Source organism: Prionailurus viverrinus, chromosome D2 (assembly GCF_022837055.1).
Source record: "Prionailurus viverrinus isolate Anna chromosome D2, UM_Priviv_1.0, whole genome shotgun sequence".
In the NCBI taxonomy this organism is placed as follows: Eukaryota; Metazoa; Chordata; class Mammalia; order Carnivora; family Felidae; genus Prionailurus; species Prionailurus viverrinus.
The window spans coordinates 54,212,970-54,232,660 of record NC_062571.1 but is presented as its reverse complement, the minus strand read 5'-3'; the positions used below and the strand labels follow the sequence as shown (position 1 = coordinate 54,232,660).

The window sequence follows — 19,691 nt, the reverse complement described above, 5'->3', positions numbered from 1 at the left end:
TGCCTAGAATCTGTGCCTGCGTTCTTTTACGCAGAAGCCTAGTTTTTGATTCTCTATTATCTTTATGGATTGGACTGTAGGGGGCACAAGGAGGAAAAAAATGCAGAGAACTAAAAGGTCACTCTTTATAAGAAATCTCTTTTCTTTTTAGTCTTTAAAGGTGACAGAGAAGAGGAAACTCTTACATGAGAAATGAGAACATGTATCCTAATATATTTTATTTAAGCGGCGTTAAGGATAGAAGTAAAACACTTACCAAAATTGTGACAAGTTGTTTTTCTTCACAGTCTTCAATTACATCTATATTTAACTTCTCTTTAATTTTCTAAAATGTAAAAGCAATTGAAGTGTGAAATTCCCATAAAGTAAATTTCTATCTGACTCCTCTACTCTTAAGATCAGTTTAAATGTATTTAAAATATGCTGTAATGAGTTCTTTGCAAAGATGTATTCTAGGTACAAAAAAGACCTATAGCATTGATTATGAAGAATTTTCTCCAAAAAAAATAATGTAATGAATTTTTTTTATTTCCTGAAAATGTAACAGTGGCTGTCAGAGAGAGAGAAGGGGAGACAGACAGAGAGAGAGAGAGAGAGAAAGAGAGAGAGAGAGAGAGAGAGAGAGAAATGTGGGTTATTTATATGTAGGCAAGAAAGAGAGAAAAATGAGTGGCTTATATTTGTTTTTCTATTAGTTTATGGAAATTTCTCTTCATCCTCCTCAGGTTTTCTCATTTTTAACATCTCAACTGTCAAATAAAATTTCTCTTAATCCTCAAGCAACTCAGCAAAACCAAGACCAGAAAAAACAAAACCCACCCCAAGAAAACTACACCTACACACACACACTCTGAAAACCAGGGAAATAAAAGGAATAGAGATAGGGGATGTGTGATATTTTCCCTTCATTTGGTGGTGATTAGAACACTGTTAATAAATATCTATCTACTTGCTTCCCCATCGTCCATGATATTGGTCTTGGCCACATTTGGCCAATGAGAATTTTAGTGAATGTGCCATGAGGGAAGACTCAGCACTTGTCTTCAAGTGCTTGAAATGAGCTTGCACAGTTTGGCTTGCTCTCTTGCACCTTTGACCTCACCATAAGAAGAGCATTTATCAAGTGGCTTCTGGGCAAGAAGGATAAGGTATGCATAGAGCAAACCAAACTCACAGCTTAGAGCCAAGCCCAACTAGAAATCAGTTTAAGACTAGTCAACCCACCAATGCATGAGTGAAAAAATAGATGTTTAATGTTGTATACCACTGAGATGTTATGGTTGTTATACATGGCAATGTATATGGCAATAACTGACTGATACACTTCCCTTCCTGGAAATATTTTTTCCTTGCTAACGTACTTGAATCTAGATGTCACTCCTCCAGCTCCTACAGACCGAGGAGTTGTGTTGTTGTTGTTGTTGTTGTTTAAGCAAAGTGCTATTCCAACCAAGCAGCCAAGAAGTCCAATAAGGCTCTGTGTCCACTGGGCCACCCACGTCCGCAGCCCCACCCCACCCCCCACCAATCTCCCTGTCTCCTCCTCCTTAGCCTAGGACTAAACCTATTCTCATTTGTCAGACCTCTAAGTAATTAGGCAAATTCCAGGAGCTGTGCTTAGATGCCACCTAATGTCCACAGGACTGAATTCCCCACTTACCAGAATAGACTTGACTTCATCAGGAGTAGCTTTGGTCTGGTTCATGAGCATTTCCTGAGCTATATCCTTTCTGTTTTCTAGCTTATTCATTTTATCATAGGTGTCAGTATTTAAAAGAGACCATCCAAGAAATTGTGTGAGAGTCTGAAATGGATAAAATGTGATTCAATTCTCTAAAACTGAAAAACTGATTTGGAGGCAACCATCTACATTCTTTCCTCTCAATCAATCTCCCTTCTACCATCAACAATTCAGCTTCGTATTTCAATCTAAGAACAAAAACGTACTAATAATCAGCCCTAGACAATGAAATTGGCTAATCCCTTGCTTTTCAAAGTGCACCAGGCACCATGAATATTTTATTAGAGCAAAAGAATTACAATATCCAGTAGAATAAAGCACAGCCTGAAACTCAGAGGATTGAGGGTGACAGCAAGAAACATAAGGAATAGAAGGGGTGGGGAAAGGAGATAGAACATTTCTGTCCAGTTGCCTAATATTGTAAAGAATTTTGATTAAGCCAAAGTTCAATCTTTGGAAGAAAATGTTGCAGTTTACAGAAGCCAGGAAACAGAAATGACACAATAACCACATATTGACCGCAAACATATGTGACTCATGCCTTAATGGCCCTTCAAAATATCACTCCAGAATAACAAATAATTGCGCCACCTCTATTGTTTCATGAATTTCATTTGTCTTCATTAGTTTATGATTGCACTTACCTCAGTAATGTGTTCATCATATTCATCAAAAGGTTTTCCATCTTTCCTGTTGTAAAATGTAGCTACTCCCACAATATCTTCTTTCTTGTTGACAATAGGCAGGGATAAGACATTTTTAATGACCCAGCCAGTTTCATCTACAGGTCCTTTCTACAAACAGGAAGGACATTTAGATTATTTTCTTAACTTTTAATTTTGAAATACCTATAGATTCACAGGATGTTGCAAAAGAAATGTATAGGGAAGCCATAGGTACCCTTCACCCAGTTTCCCCAGAGGTAACAGCTTGTGTAACTGTAGTGCACCATCATATCCAGGAAATAGATACTGATACAATCCATGGATCTCAGTCAGATTTCACTAGGTTTATGTGTACTTAGTGTGTGTGTGTGCATGCATGTGTGTATTTCTATGCAAGCTCATCACATGTGTACATACGTGCTCCCACCACTAGGATCAAGATAGAGGACTAATGGAGCATCACAGGCTTCCCTGAACTACTACCCTGTCGTAGCTACCTTCCCCCAACTCTGGTTATCTTTAAGGAAGAATAATCTAATCTCTATGTGAGCTGTACAATTCCTACACTGGGTCAGAAATTAGCTGGGACTATAGAGCCATAAAAGTGTTCTAGGCCATTTGATGCAGTGTACTGGAACCAAGTGTCTACACTGTAACAACCCTAACGGCTTCTCTTTTGCCCACCGCTATAAGGATCAGAAGCCTCAGTGTTCCCCATTCACTTTTTCTGTCCCCCAACACCTGCTTAACTAATTCCTTATATTAAATTCTCTCTGTTGAAATACCTAGTGTGGTTTCTGTGTTCCTGACAGATCCATCAAAACCGTCTTTTATGTTCCCCTGTGATGTGCCAGGACCTGGGCTAGTTGCTGGGGCTACTAACCACAGGCCCTAATCTCAGGTTGATAACATTCTAGTGGGGGGATACAGACACAGAAGTTTAGGAGCATTTCTCAAAGTCTGGCGTAAGGTCAATGTGCAAGACTTTTTTTCTTTTTTTTCAAGCTTGTGTCATAATTTGAGGATGTGCATCTTATTTTTTTTTTTTTTTTTATGAAATTTATTGACAACTTGGTTTCCATACAACACCCAGTGCTCATCCCAAAAGGTGCCCTCCTCAGTACCCATCACCCACCCTCCCCTCCCTCCCACCCTCCCCTCCCTCCCACCCTCCATCAACCCTCAGTTCTCGGTTTTTAACAGTCTCTTATGCTTTGGCTCTCTCCCACTCTAACCTCTTTTTTTTTTTTTTCCTTCCCCTCCCCCATGGGTTCCTGGTAAGTTTCTCAGGATCCACATAAGAGTGAAACCATATGGTATCTGTCTTTCTCTGTATGGCTTATTTCACTTAGCATCACACTCTCCAGTTCCATCCACGTTGCTACAAAAGGCCATATTTCATTTTTTCTCATTGCCACGTAATATTCCATTGTGTATATAAACCACAGTTTCTTTATCCATTCATCAGTTGATGGACATTTAGGCTCTTTCCATAATTTGGCTATTGTTGAGAGTGCTGCTATGAACATTGGGGTACAAGTGGCCCTATGCATCAGTACTCCTGTATCCCTTGGATAAATTCCTAGCAGTGCTATTGCTGGGTCATAGGGTAGGTCTATTTTTAATTTTCTGAGGAACCTCCACACTGCTTTCCAGAGCGGCTGCACCAATTTGCATTCCCACCAACAGTGCAAGAGGGTTCCCGTTTCTCCACATCCTCTCCAGCATCTATAGTCTCCTGATTTGTTCATTTTGGCCACTCTGACTGGCGTGAGGTGATACCTGAGTGTGGTTTTGATTTGTATTTCCCTGATAAGGAGCGACGCTGAACATCTTTTCATGTGCCTGTTGGCCAGAGGATGTGCATCTTAAATAAGCTCCCCGGGTAGCTCTTCTGCTTCCTTCACAGCAGTGAGCCATCCCCAGAGACCCAGGCTGGCCTGCCTCTCCTGTGAAGCCTTCTCTCACCTTTTCCACCCATACGGAACTTTTCTTTTTCAGAATTCTAACAGCACTTTTAGCCTGGAGCACACAAGGTAGCAGTTTAGATGATTTCCAAATGCTTCGGAGTTGTTGATTTTTGTCTGTGAGGCTATTTCCTAATCCTGTGGAAGAGCATTTCCTACACTGTTGGCTTCCATGTAAGTGAGGGGCCGGTGCTGGGCATATGACCGGTGCTCAATAAACAACTGCTTATTAGTTGGCGAGCTCGTCTTTATACTTGGCATGAAAAGCAGAGAAACCAAGCCTCAACTTATTGTGTCCTGACATTCAAAGCTTTGGGGAAAAAGATTTGAGTGGTTCTCAAAATCTTTATCCTCGGAGCCATGCGTGGCTGCCCCCAAATATCAGAGCAGAGTCCGGGCTCTCCCGGGCCAGCTCCCCCCCTCCCCGTTCCGACAAGGACTGCTTAGGGTCAGACACTTTAGAAAGTGCTTGCCCCCTTGCTCCTTCCTGTGTACTCTTCCCCGGCACCCGACTGCCGTAAATGTAGGGGTCAGGGCCAGCACAGCATGGTCACAGTGAGGCTTTGGCTGCAAGGAGGGAGGAACAGGAGCAAACGCGCCATATGGTGTTTGTGTGTTTTCCACATCAGTGAGCAGAGGGACGAACAAGGAGATCCGAGGGAAACCTTCCAGGAAACAAAGCAGGCGCCCGTAGGTTTCCCCAGGCCCGGCTTGCGTCTGCTGCTGCTCGCACACCCCTCTCGCCCGAGGAGGCAGCCTGTCCAGCAGGCATAGCTGGGGCTCTGTGTGTGTGTGTGTCTGTGTGACAGACAGGAAGACACTGGTGGCTCTCTATTCCTGACCGGAACTAGGGCTCTAAGTGGATGTTTGTGACAATAGGGACACAGAACACGGACCAGAAGGCAGAAAGGGAGGGGCCGCAGAGATAGATGTGAGTTTCTCCCCAGCAGTCACGTGGGGAGGGGGTGCCAGAGGGGACAGGGAGGGAGGGGGATCCCAGGATGCTGCAGGAGGAAAGATAAAACCAAGAGTCTGACAGCAGGAGAGGCCCCCGAGGACCCGATAAATAGTTTTTCTTTTCTAATAAGCTGCAGGGAAGGGCCTGGGAAAACCAAAAAGGGCTGAATCCAGGTGGTAGACCTTGTGCAGCTGATCACTCCTGCGAAGAACACTTAGTGAGCACCTATGATGTGCCAGGCGCTGTTTGAAGCACTGAGTGACCAGGAGTGGGAGGGCATGGAGAAGGGGCAGGGTCCCCCCGCTTCCCTGCCCAGTGCTGGGGTGATAAACACCCTGTCTCTCTCATCCCCCTGCACCTCCCACCTCTTCTCCCTTCCCTGAAGAATCTGCTACTTGGTTGGTGACCCTGGTCCCTCCAGGGTGAATGGGACGTAAGCCTTGTGCGTGCCTCCCGGCCACCTGAGCACAACGCAGACCCTGAGGATGGGGGAGGGGGCAGCAGTGATAGGAGGCCTGGCGGAGGGCAGAGTTACCTGAAAGGTGAAGTACTCATCTGCGGGGGCGTTCAGCATGTTACATATCTGTAAAGCAAGAGGACATGAAAGTCCTGAAACATCGTGCGGAGGGGGGACCATCAACCCACAGAGCAGTGTAAGAAAGGATGCATTTGAGGCGAGGGTTTCTTCTGTGGCTCTCCATGGTTTGCAGGCAAATTATTCACACTGAGCCACGGCTGGGCCAAATTTGCTAACAACACATTGAGGTTCTCTTCTGCTAATTAAGTCATTGTGTGACATTTAGCACAATCTCTGCTTCTGCCTACTCTTCCCAGCCTCTAAGGATTCTTCTTCCAAATTCAAAACTTTTAGCTGTTCAGACCAAGGAGTGGAGGAAGCTGAGGAGAAGGTCATTCTGCTGGGGCAGGGATGACAGAGATTCTGGGAAGGTTCTATTTCCTTCCTTCCTCCCTCCTTCCCTCCTTCCCTCCCTTTCTCCCTCCCTGGCCCAAGGTCAAGGATTTGCCAAGGGATTTGCCCAGGGCAGGACCGAGTCAAGGCAGCCAGGGCTCTTGAGTCATAGAGTGCACCACGATATTACAGCAGCCCCCACCCCGCCCCGCCCAGGAATGCATTGTTCTGGCTGGGTCTGCTGAAATGTTTGAAATCATCCTCTAGGCTAGTGGTTCCCAGCCAGGGTGGTGTAGAGCATCTGATGGGTAGAGGGCAGTGATGCTGCTGAACATCGTACAGTGCACGGGATAGTTCCCCACAAGGAATTGTCTGGCCCCAAATGTCAATAATGTCAAGTTGGAGAAAATCCTGTGCTAGACACAAAATATGTTTTTAGTGAGTCCTGCCTCTTGTAAGTGCATATGATAGGGTGATACCTTTGGGAGTGAAAGGGAGGACTATTGACAACTCAAGCACAACAGGTGTGCGTGGAAGCTGGCCCAGGCAAACTGGATGTATGTTCACCCTAATCATAATTAGAGTCCCAGGAAATGGCTCAAGCTCAATTCTCTGGAAATCACTTTGGGAATGCCAATTTGTCTAATGAGCAATTTTGTGAGAAATACCTTAAACTAGATTTACAACAGTTTGCCGCCAGTCTTGGGCTCTCAGAGAGCAGGGATGGGGCCCAGGGAAGGAGCTCCGATGTGGAAGGCAGCAGTGAAGCATGTGCAGTAGGTCTGTGATAGAACCAAAACCTGGCGGAAAATCCTCCCCTGCTTTGGGAATCAATCCCTTGGCACATTGGTAATATGGCAAGTTGATGACTTGGCAAATTAACCATTCAATGAACTGGCTTTTGACACAATCGTTTTCTCCAAACTGATTTTTGGGGAAACCGTGTTTCCCTAGAAAACTGCCTAGGTGGCCTGCAAGGAAACAAAGGATGGGGGTCAATGGTCGAGCAATCTGGTTATGTACAGACGCTGAAAAGTTGTGGTATCTGTGGACTCAGGAATGAATTGGAATGTTTTCGTCATTACTACTAAGTCAGGAGTAACATTTAAAAAACACTCCAATTATTTTGGAGTGATTTTGAAAACATGATATTTGTTAGTGTAAAGTGCTGTTTATTCCTAAAAGAAATAAAATTGTTTTTTCTCTTCGTTTTCTTTTCTTCCCCTTTGGCATGTCTCTGCCTAGAAAAAGGGATCATGTCACCTGTTTGAGGCCACCTGGTCCTGTACCCAGTGACCCCAGGGTTTAGGCCTCCTGGAAACCCCAAAGCAAAGCACCCTGACATAAGAACGTCCTGCAGTCACATCTGGAATTTTCCTTACTCTGCTACTGTTCCAAACCCAGCAACTTTCACACTAAGCAGAGGCAAAGTTGTGACAGTGAAAGAAAACAGGAGCTAACCTAGGTTTTATTTCTCCTTCCCTCTGACCCTCGAGTGACTCTATTAGTCACTATAATTCACATGCCCATTTACTAAATAATGAAGATGAATGAACACTGCTCAAAACACAAGGACAACGCTAAAGCAAAATCAAATATGCAAATATGCAAGTAAGTGCTATAAATACATTACAGAAACTTGGATTCATAACGGGGAAGATAGGAAAATGCCAACACTAAGAAATGTTGGAAGCATTGAACTCTCGCAGGGAGGAATCTTGGTGCCAAAAGATGACACAGATGGTGGAGAAGCCCAACAAGGGAGAGAAATCAGCCACGAGAAGGAAGGAAAGCATGGCTGAGGCAGAGTGGGAAAAATATGGTGACTCTGGTTCTCTGGCCTGGAGACCTGTGGGACCTACCAGAGACCTCTTGCTTGTTGTCTGCCTATATCTTGACCTCTCTGAGCCAGACCTGCCCTGCTATCTGTCCATCCCATCCCACCCCACCCCACGTGATAGACCAGGGCAAAGATCTTCACTTACTTTATCAACCCACTACATTTTGCATTGCAATCAGTGGCAAACTTCCCCATTTATTCATTTTTCTCTCCTGTCAGTAATTTCCCATGCTTCACAAGTCTTGACCAAGGTAACTGTACTTGAGATCAAATTAAACCTAACATGAATCATGGTCACAGACTTCTAAAGGATGTCTGAAATTTGCATGGCTAACAGAATAAGAAGTTGGGGGAATGGATGAATCTTTCTCACAACGACTAACTATTTTTGTGTAATCTGGAAGTCTCCAGTCAACCTACTTTCAACTGCCAAGATGCCTCTCCCCCACGTCCTGTGTGGGCATCTCACATGTGTGTGCATTTTACTTTCACAACTGCTCCCACCCCTTAGTTGATAAGGGCTTCATCCAGTATTATTCAAGGTTTAAATGTGTTCAATAACTTACAAATCCATTTTCAGCAACATAGGTCGGCAACCCACTAACGAGAGTCCAGTGGTCTGCAGGAGGTGTCCTTGAGGAAGATTAGAAGAAAGAAAATCATTGTCATACAGAGAAGAAATGCACTGTGCGCGAAAACAAAATGGCAACTTCCTGGCTGCTGAGGACAGTACTCACGGGATCACTTTGATCTCTTCTTTTCCATGTAAAATGTAATCGATGATTTTATAAAAGATGACTTCCTAAGAGGAAAGAGATTATGAGAGTGATCTCATTTCCCAAAGAAAACACTTCTTATAGGCGAGCTTGTACTTTAAAACTCATTTAAATGGTTCCTTACATTCTAACCGCATTGCTCTGCATAACTACCACCAAATTACTCATGTCCTGATTACAAGCTTGCAACACAACTAGAAAATACTATTGGCTATTTATCTACATGAACAAGCCTGTTAAGCTAAATTTTAAAAGTTGAGTTTATCCAAACAGCTTTCACGGGAATCTTGTTTTACTTTTAGCTGATCCCTTTCTATTGTCCAGAAATACCTGACTACTAACTTCAGTGGAACAAACCATGTAATTTCTCAACCTCAGTCAATGTTTTCTCTTCCCCACTGTATAATGAACATTTCCCACCTTCCAAGCTGGAAGGGACTTGAGAACTAATCTCTCTACTTCTTTGGGCAGATGCAAACCCCAAGGCCTGGACACATTCTATCCCAGTACCTTCACTTTCCTGTGTGTTTGGGAACATGGTGGTGAGACATCGTTCCTGCCCTCTGAAGCTTGTGTCAAGGGGGACACAACTATCCAACCCTTGCCTGGAGTCTCGAGTCCAGCAGGTTTGAAGGAGGGCCTGGGCATAGTGCACTTAAAAAGCTGGGCAGGTGGCTCTGATGTGTCCCTCCCTATTGAGATCTATTGATTCACTAAGCCCGGCTTTACAGAAAAGGAAATTGAGAGGTTAAACAATGAGTTAAGGCAAGGAGCACCTAGCTGGCTAGGGAAGACCTGGGACTTGAACCTCAAACTCCTTGTCCAGTGTTCTTTCTACTACTCTGAGGTCCCCCAGAAACTTACAGGACTAGAATCCAGGGCTTCTCAGGCCAGCACTCTTCTTTCCTCCCTACTGGTTTTGGCACCCTGTACCATGCACACATATCACTGAGGAAGACGTTTGCACTTACTCTGCCATCTGGTGTCTTTGGACCTTTATAAGGCTCGACTTCTCCAAGTTTGATTGGCCACTCATCATAGAATTCCTGGAAGCAATTATAGTTAAACATATTAAACAAACTGTTCCACGACCTACTATATCTTCTATGAGTTTCATGGCTTTGCATATTTTATTTACTTATTTATTTTATAAATCCAGAATTTTAGAGCTGGAAAAGACCTACGATTTCCAGTAATATCGCTTACGAACTTGTGAGTGTGAACAAGTCACTCAAGCGTTTTCATCTGTAAAACAGGGATAACAATAGAGTTTATGCTATAGGGTTGTGGTGAGCGTTAATGAACAATATGTACAGAGAACTTGCCCTGACACATAGTCAAAGGGACTCAATAGCTAGTGGCTCTTTTATAAATAAATAAACTAAATCTAAATAGGTGAAGAGGCTTGGCCAAGGTCATGCAGCACGACCAACAGTGTGGCCACCTTACCCAACATCTTTTCTCTCCCTCTTCCTCTCTAACAGACCCTGATTTTATTTAGGTGCCAGGTGGTCATTTTTCTCAGGGAATATGGGCTTGTACAGCCCCTGGGTGGCCCATATGAGATGCCTGGGATTAGTCTGAGGGCAGGCACATGGCCCAGTTGTGGACAGTGAAGAAGGGGGAGAAATCTGCAAAGGCGCTTCTGGGGAAGGGTGCTCCTCACATCACATGAAAGGTGATGGTGACATTTACAGGAAAAGCCTCCCAGTTTGGTCCTGTCCATGTGCCATGCCTTGAGCTATAACAGCCATCTTGCCACCCCAAGAGGAGACCTTGCCCCCATGCTGAAGGCGGCAGAGACCCTGCCGTGGGAAAACGGGAAGCCCCTGGGGCCTTGATGACCGTGCTGCGTTCTCAATGAACCAGACCTAGAACTGCCCTTCTTCTGCCCTTCTTCTTCCAGGAAGAACTTGGGACTTCTTGTTAAATGAGATAATAACTGTCTTATTGTTAAAGATGCTTTTAGCTGGGTCTGATGTTACTTGTAGCCAAAAGCACCCTAACCCAAATACACTCAACTACAAAGTCCCAGAGCCAGGATCAGAACCCAGCTCTCCTGACACTTGGTCCTGTGTCTATCCACTTAGAACAATTACTCTGAAAAAAATAACTTCAATTCACAAGGAGAATAAGAAACAGAAACAAGACAGTGTTCATTACTTATGCTGAGCTAGGAGAGCTCCAACCGAATGAATGAAACAAGATGAGAAATGAACATTATACATTGTGTGTGAATATTATCCATTTTTTAATGGATCACTGTCTTGTGTAGACGATTTGAGGTGAGACAAAATGTATGGAAGAATGAGGACCTTCTCCTTGGTCATGTCCAGCAGTCCGACGGAGTAGCGTTCACAGTTCAGATATGTTCTAATTGTGTAGAGTGCTTTGTGAAATTGCCGCTCAACATCTGTGAGCTCTTCAAATACTTTATTGGCGGACCATATAAGGATCTGAAAGGATGAATTAAAGAGAAAACAGAACAAAATACAGTGAAGACATGGAGCATTAGCCAAAAGAAGGGAGGAGGTGTCTCAGACAAAAAGAACACGTATCAGTAAACAATGCAATTTCATTTTTGAACGTGTACCTGTCTGACAAACTACTCAGATGCAAGGGTGTGGGTTTATGAAAGTGGTAACTCATGATTGGTCCCCGTGCCCGAACGTTTTGGCTTCAAAGGGCAAGTGACCTAAAATTGGAGGCGGAGGCAGTTTTGGGGGAGAGGGTCCAGTATTGGGGGCCCTCTGGCTCATGCTGGCAGTTAAGGGGAGAAAGCCATAGGCCTTGTTCCATGCATCTTGAGCTACCCAGAGGTAACCTTACCTGGACAGTTGGATGGGAAGGGATGTGGAAGCCCTCCATCCCCACCACTCTCCCCCACATTGTACTGATGAAGAAACTGAGGTTCAGAGAGCAGCCTGGACTCAGGTGCCCTGGTTACCAATGTTGTTCTTTATGCTTCTGGCTCAAGGAGGCAACAGACTTCAGAAGAGTGATCTGCTCCTCAAATTAAGGACTTCAATATGTAGCAGGCACCGCTAAGAGCTTCATGTTACAAACTCATATAATGATCATTTGATAGTTACAACAAGCATGTAGGTAGGTTACTCTAATTATAGCCAACCCACAGAAGAAACCATGGCTACCCGGGATAAAGACTGAAGAAAGGCAAGCCAGTGGTACCTACAGACGGAGAGGCAGGGAAGGGAGGTGGGAGGCAGGAGCAGACCACGAGAAGACAATTGGGACTAAAGTTTGGGAATCTGCTCCGTGTGGCTTAAACCCCCATGAGTGATAGGAGGGGTCTGAGCTTGTTGCCTCTGGGTCCCTCTGTCAGAACAGGTCCGCATGGAGTGATTAATGTCACCTTCCTGTTACCTGGCTTCTCCGGGATTCAACACTGTACAGGTACTGGGTGTGATGAAGTTTTAGGATGACAGAAACAAAGCTGAGGTATTTGGAAAAGACCTATGGAAGGCAGAGAAAACCAAATCAGGTATGATATCTTTCTCCGTTAAACAACAAATCAGTTTCCCAAGCCTCTGACTTGATGCCCAGGGTTAGTGTTACCTCTTCGTCCTCTTTGGAAAATTCAGATGCATTTACTTTGTTAACTGCCATAACCACAGCAAGAACTTCCTTGCCTATCATGATTGGTGTTGCCAGCAGGTTCTTTGTGACATAGCCGGTTTGTTTGTCCATGAAGTCAGAAAAATGGCTGTTCTGAAAGACACATTCACATGTTTGCCACAGCAGCACAGAACCACGCAGTGTAGATCCGGGAATGGCAGCAGACCACTCTCTCTAGTCCAAACCGTACAGACAACCGGGGCCCCGGCACAGTGGTCCCGCACACACCCCCATCCCATGATTGCACAGAATGAACTCACCGGTCTCAGGACGAGCATCTGCCACCTGAGCTATGGCCTCTCTAGGCGAGGCTGAGGTTGGGCCAGGAGAAAAGAGGTGATGTCACGGCAAAGTGGAAATGAAGTGCTATGAGGAAGCAAGGTTACAACGGACAGAAAGTGTGCTGGGAAGGAGCACACAGCTGGGATTACAGGTATAGGCCACCGAGCTCTTCTTTCTAATTATGACAATAAAATGTGCACTTGGAATCAGACAACCAGTATATCATAACACAAAGAAAAAGATTAATACTCTCCACCTGATTCTAATCTCACCAACTTGAGAGAACCAGTGTTAACTGCTTAGTATGTTTCCTTGTGTACCTTTCCCTAATGTTTGGACAAAAGATTTTCTTTTTCCCTTTTCATAAAGTTTTCTTTTCGAATTTACGCATGACATTCATCACATAACAATATTTTGTGGACGTCCCTCCGGACCAGTGCATATGGATGTGAATTTACCCTCTAGAGTCTTGTACAATAGCACAGTGTGGGAGCCCCGTGGTCCACTCGACCATTCTGTATTGACTTAGCCTGTTTATAGTTTTCCCCACTACAAACAACGTTGTGCTAATCATGCTTGCTTTCGTTTTTATGCGATGGATTCCCCAAAGTGGAAATCCCTTTTGCTGGATCCACAGGTGTATGTGGTTTTTATTTACACAGATTACTTTCATAACAAGTTGGAAATCTTACTTCCACTGGTCATGTGTGAGAGGACCACTCTCTTGCCAGCACGAGATGCTTACTAGTTTTTAATGTTCTACCAACCTAATGTCTTTCATGCATTTCTTTTTTTTTAATTTCTCTCTTTGGGAGAGACGAAGAGGATCTTCCCAGATACAAGCCTCATGCAGTAGACGCGAGAGATGATTCTAATACCCTCACCATGGGAAGGGCACAGTGATGAGTATGAAGAGGCCCATAAATGGAAGAGCGTCAGAGGATCAAGGATAGTCGTTCTTATCAGCTGTAAGTTAGAGGATCACGCACTCTAGATGGGTGTAGACTCAGCCTTTCGTGGCTCATACTATCTCTCCTTTGAACCTTCAATTGAACCTTCAACTGAACCTTCAATTGAACCGAACTTTCAGGCTGACTCCGAGACTCACAGGCCAAAATTAATGTGGTTTTCCTTTCATAGGTTGTATTATTTTCATTTCCCTGTGTTGATGGTGCTTCTAAGAACAGCACAAACCCCTAGAGGCTGGACTCTGTTCAGTTTCCCAAATTAAAAAGGTGGGAGTCCTCTGGTGTGAGACTTCTGGGCCGGAATCTACCAGGGAACAGGGCCACTTGGTCAACAGAAGTCACAGCTCAGCTCAGAGCAGTAGACCTGGGCTGTGCCTCACAACCACCTGCAGATAAATGCGGATCTTCAGACCCACCAAGTCCTAACCTCCTAAAACAGATTCAATCTCCCCTAGGAATCTGTACTTTCAGTGGGTGATTCACTCCTGTGGAGGATCCCTTAGAAGCAGTGAGATGCTAAAGGAGTCAAATGCAGCCCCTTACCCCAGATCGCTTTTCTACCTTTCCTACCGTGGACCCACACAAACCAGCCATTTACTTAGGCTCTGGAGTCAGAGTACCCTGGCTGCAACCAGGCCTCAGTTTACCAGCTGTGTGATCCTGGGAAGGCTACTTAGCCTTTGTGAAAACAGGAACACTGATACTCTGAACTGTCCAGAGGTCCTGACACATAGAACAATGCAGGATGGGTAGAGCACTTAGAAAAGTCTCTGACACATAATCGATGGTCAAAAATTACTGGGAAGAGACACCTGGGACTTCATTGGGCCTCCCTGGATGAGAAGTAGTTCTCTCTTGTGATTACCGTTCTGCCTCATTTACACACTGATCTCGGCCACTAAATGAATAATCAAAATACCAGACACACGCACCAGGGGATGATGGAGTCAGGCAGTGTTTCTTTGCAAACACACTTCACTCTGCAGGTTCAAACCTTGATGCTATTTTATCCTAGATTCTAAACACAAGGAAATATTCTTAAGTTTAATCGGCTGTTTTGAGAAAATGACTTACAAGTTTCAAAATGTAATGCTTGCTTATTATTGTATCTGAAAGCCCTAGATAAAACCAGCCGTCAGATTACACGGTAGGCGAGGTGAGGCTTTCCGATTCACCAGCTCAAACAGGCCCCAGTGAGGTATGCTTGAGTAATTCCTGTATTTCTTGGATTCACAAACTCCCCTTGATGGCCCTTCAAAGAAGCCACTGAAGGCAACTGGAGAAATTAAGTAGAGCAGCAGACTTACTGTGTCCCTCATCCAATCTTCCCGTTGTTAGATTCTGATGAAACACCATTATCCCTTGAGACCAGGAGCCAGAAAAAGAGAAGAGAAGGAATACAGAGGAGAGAAGTACGGCAGCTATAGGCAACCTGTTAATTATTGAAAACTTAGGACTTCTCCGTGGCTTTCTTTTAAACCACGTTCAGAATGAAAGCCACCCATAGAGTTGATCAGCAGTTTGCCCAACAGAGAAAGAAATCATTAACCTGAGGAGGATATCTCTCAGTTTCCTACTATTAAAAGTTTTCCTGTCTTTAACCTGTTTTAAAAACAGGCAATAATCATTGACCTTTTTTTGGCTACCTAAACACAGACCCCAAAAGCCCGTTGGCATAAATATAGTATTATCGTAGTTGTAGTTTATTGAGTACCTACTAGGAACCAGGCACTTTACGTACATTGAATCTGTATATTTATTTGCCTCTATGTCTCAGGTGCAGAAAAGCAATCTATCACACAATTACCTGGTCTCAGGCCTGCACCTGCTCTGGGGTCGGGCTCTCACCCTACACCACGTGGCTTCCCTGCTATCACTTTCAAGGATCCCCCAAGGTCAGGGCATCTGGCTTTACCTCTTTTTCTAGGTGTGACACGTCCTTCCCTCACGTGTGCCAACACTGTCAACCAGAGAGAAGCCATGTGTGGTCAGTGGTGTGGTGAAAGAGGGAGACCTCAGAAGACCCAAGTTATGGTCCCAGACCTGTCACATGCTGCCTAATTGCCATTGAGAAGATTCTTACATATACGGGATGGAAATAAAAACATGGCCCCTCCTTCCTTGCAGGGTCTTTGCCAGAATCAAATAGATTACAAACGTGAAAATGCCTAGAAATTGTCAGATACAAAGAAACAGTAAAGAATTAGTAGAAATTTCATTAAAACATTGGTTTCCATCTTTCCCTTTGCAGATTTTACCACAGTTGATTAAAGTCTGGCAAAATTGCAGGGATGTGTGGTAGGGGGAGGGTAGAAAGATCATTGGACACAGAGTGGGGACACCTCATCTAGTCCAGCCCTTCTCACTCACTGACCATACCATGGACTGTAGGAAAGGTGCAGCCTCAGCTTCCTCTTCCCAAGGAAGAAGTCAGCTCCAGACTGCCGGAACCCCTTCCGTCTGGTATCCCATGCTTGCCTTAGAATCCACTTTTCCCTCCTGCATCTGCTCACCCAACACACCAGTGGTTTTCAATATTGACTGCACTTTAGAATCGCCTGGGGAGCTTTTAAAAAATACTATTGCCTGCATCCCAACCCCTGAGAGTCTGGTGTATTGGTCTATTAAGTCTTGCATGGTATTTTTTTTAAAGCTCCCACTTCGATTTCAATGTGCATTCAGAGTTGAAAAGCACTATTCTGCCAACCATGAGAAAAAACGCTTAGAAGCAGTAGAAATGGAAAGCAAACGAGCTGAGCAGGGTGTCTCTCTTCAACATATACTTCTCTGTTCTGCCCATAACAACCAGGAGTCCTTAGGTAAAAAAAAAAAAAAAAAAAAAAAGGAAAAACACGACTCCTGCCCACCTCCACCTCCATTACTGTCCTATTCATGCAGCGTTGCTCACCATGGACAGCAACAGACCAAGGCTGCCTGATCTGTTAAGTAGCTCTCTGCTATTCTCTTCTCAGCATGTGGAACTAGGCTCATTAATAAAGCATTACAACAGAAATCATTTTACCTGTCTCTTTAAGCAAGTTTTTTTCCAGAAAAAAAAAACAAAAACAAACTTTCATGTCACTTTAAGTTTGAAGTCCTAGTAATTTTGGAGATGGTGGAGACTGGCAAGAAGCATATTCCCGTGAGAAAGCCTCAGGGTGAGTGGGCATAGCCTCCTAATTGGTGTCAAGAGAATTTTGCTGAAAGGGTGCAAATTGTTTTAGTCACTGAAGCGGGGGCAGTCAGCCCCAGAAGCTTAGACCAGCTTGAACTCACAGAAGGGAGGGATCAGAAAGGACTGAGGGACTCTGTGCTATCTGATGGCAACCCTTGCACCTAAGGGCTGTGGTGTGGTTGTTTGCAGAGTGTTGCTAATGTTTGACGACTTCTGTGCTTTCTGGATCCATGCGGCTGTCCCCCTGTAATCAGCTTCAGGAGGCATGAAGGGGATTATCCTCCTGTGACCAGCTGCCCCCATTCACGACCCAACAAACCTTGGCACAGAAAGCAGAGAGATTTTAGGGACCACTTCCCCATCAATTCCCTTCCATCATAAGCTACTGCTTCCCTTTGGTTAGCAGCAAATCATACTAATGGGGCGTGCGTATAGAAAAAAAGCAGGAGAAAGTACAGGCTGGTACCTGTGGTTATTGATGAGCAGAACAATTATGAGTGATTTATATTTCCTCCCTTTTGTTTATTTGTATTTTATAATCTTTTTAAAATGAATAAGCACTGGTGGCAAGAAGAGTGATTTTTTTTGTTTGTGTGTTTGTTTTTAAAAGCACGTAACAATGCCTTGTGTTTGTGCAGGACGCTGTGGGTCTTCAGGGGCAAACTACATGACTGGAGTGGATTCTTTTTTTTTTTTTTTTTTTAAGTTTAAGTAATCTCTACACCCAACATGGAGCCCAAACTCACCACCCGGAGATCAAGAGTCACACACACTCCCCGGACTGAGCCAGCCAGGCGCCCCTGGAGTTGATTCTGAGTAGAGCTGAGTTATAGGGGGTTGGGATGGTCAATTGCACTTATCACCCAAATTTACACTTTTCACAATCCAAATGTGAACATCTGAACTTTCAAATGGTATTATTTTTTCTTTCTGCACATCTGGTCTGTAGGTGAAAGTGTTCACTTGTGAGCCAGTCCATCCCAGAGCACAGAGTGACCTGAAAAGGTTGTGAGTGAGAGGTGTGTATGTGTGTGTGTGTGGCGGTGGGGGGGGGGGGGTGCAGTTCACAAGTCTCAGCATCGAGGAGCTTGCTGATCTCCCAATAGCACCACTGTGCCGCGCTGTTCAGAAGGAAAGTTCCCAGAGCAGGGACGAGATGCAAGGAGCATCCGTAGAATGCACCAGGCCCAGGTGAGTTTGTCCGACAAAATGCAAAACATTACAAGGGACACACACTAAAAACTTACTCATTGTTTATCTGAAACTCAACCTGAACTGGGCATCTTGTATTTTTATTTGCTAAATCTGGCAACCCTTGGCCTGGCGGATCCTCTCCCCACCGTTCCCACTCAGGTTATAGCCAAACCCACGCTACAAGGGTGGCCCTCGGTGCCCGGCTCTCTCTCCATTTCTTCCTCCCCACAGCCCCGCCAAGACGTCCGGTGGGCCCCACCGTCATAAAGCCACCTACCTTGTGCACGTCTGGGACATTAACGGCTTTCTTCGTGTGAGCAACCCAACCCACTATCCCAATTTCCAACGGGAACACGACTTCTCTGTCGGGGCCCACCAGGTTGTCCTCAAACCTGGAGGTGGGGGTGATGTCGAACAGCCGGGAGGCCACCTCAGGCGTGCCGTTGCGAGCCCGGCAGGCGAACAAGCTGCAGCGGTCGGCCTGCAGCAGCTGCGCCAACTTCTGCAGGGCCCCGTGCACCGCGGGCTCGGCGCCGCGGGCCTCCTCCTGCACAGCCCGCAGCAGCTCGGCGCACAGGGCCCACTCATCCGCCGGCGACAGCGCCCCGCTCGGGCCGGGGGCTTCCGCCAGCCTCTTGGCGAAGTACTCCTTGGCAAACTGAGGGTTGTCCTCCAGGTATTTCTCCACAGCCTCTTGGCTGATCTCGCCCATGGTGTGGTTCGCTTTGCTTCTCTGCTCTCTTTCAGGAAGGGACACCCTCAGAGCACCGCCTGGGACCCAGTGCCAGCGAGGAGATACATCCTGGCAATGGCACCTCACAAGATCCCCCAAAGATGGAACAGAACGGTTGCTCGCTTGGAAGAGCTTTCAAAAACTGCCGGTAACTCTTGGGCTGTGACAGAAGGTCTGGCTTAGAGTAGGATTCGGAAGCACAGGATTAAAGAGTTCTTCGGGACACGAAATCCCTAAGCATTATTAGCTCATAAGTCCTCGGAGAATCCTCAGAACATCTTAGATCAGCCAGGCAAGTGGCAAGTCGAAGTGATTCTTCCAGAAAAATAACGGAACACGAGCCGCCATCCACAGCAAGAAGAATCATCGATAATATATCCATTAATGATATTACATTAGCATCGATTGACAATTTGACTCATTTTTTCCATGACAGCTATATGAAGTGAGACTATCAGACCTTGGAAGTGTCTCCTTATTTGTACAGCAACTTTAATGAGCACGTAGGGGAGATAGAAGCATTTAGCATCCATGCAACATAAAATGGAATATTAATCTTTCCTTCTCTTAAAACTCCTATGATCAAACAAGTTGCCTGGCCTACTTTCTCTAAAACCTTCACCTCTCAATTCCCCTCATTTAAAAGCTTGACCTCGGTAGTGTTGTAAGGGAACAAACCTTAATCTTATTCTAGAAAGGTGAACACGGCAAAACATTTGCCTGGGATCCAAGCCTAATCAAGCCACAACTTAAGCAATAATCCTTGTCAACAGACATGATTGTAAAAAGCAGCCCATGCAGCTGCTAACTGGGTTTTCCTGCCATGCATATTAGTGTGGATTTTGT

General features: G+C 45.1%; 1 protein-coding gene across 6 annotated transcripts in view; it reads right to left on the bottom strand.

The window, feature by feature from the left end:
• The window catches only part of PDE6C (phosphodiesterase 6C), a 45,576-nt gene extending 26,552 nt beyond the window's left edge, over positions 1–19,024 (bottom strand). For 5 of the 6 annotated variants that reach the window (XM_047825404.1, XM_047825403.1, XM_047825405.1 and 2 more), the window contains exons 1-11: positions 18,390–19,024; positions 12,434–12,586; positions 12,242–12,331; positions 11,173–11,313; positions 9,829–9,903; positions 8,819–8,883; positions 8,648–8,714; positions 5,867–5,914; positions 2,386–2,535; positions 1,661–1,804; positions 257–325 (exon numbers count right to left, since the gene is read on the bottom strand). In XM_047825404.1, the coding sequence (XP_047681360.1) occupies positions 257–325; positions 1,661–1,804; positions 2,386–2,535; positions 5,867–5,914; positions 8,648–8,714; positions 8,819–8,883; positions 9,829–9,903; positions 11,173–11,313; positions 12,242–12,331; positions 12,434–12,586; positions 18,390–18,824 (1,437 nt within the window). In that variant the 5' untranslated portion in view covers positions 18,825–19,024. The remainder of the gene's footprint in view (positions 1–256; positions 326–1,660; positions 1,805–2,385; positions 2,536–5,866; positions 5,915–8,647; positions 8,715–8,818; positions 8,884–9,828; positions 9,904–11,172; positions 11,314–12,241; positions 12,332–12,433; positions 12,587–18,389) is intronic. The other variant, XM_047825408.1, reaches the window with a different exon arrangement.
• Positions 19,025–19,691: the final 667 nt, after the last annotated feature.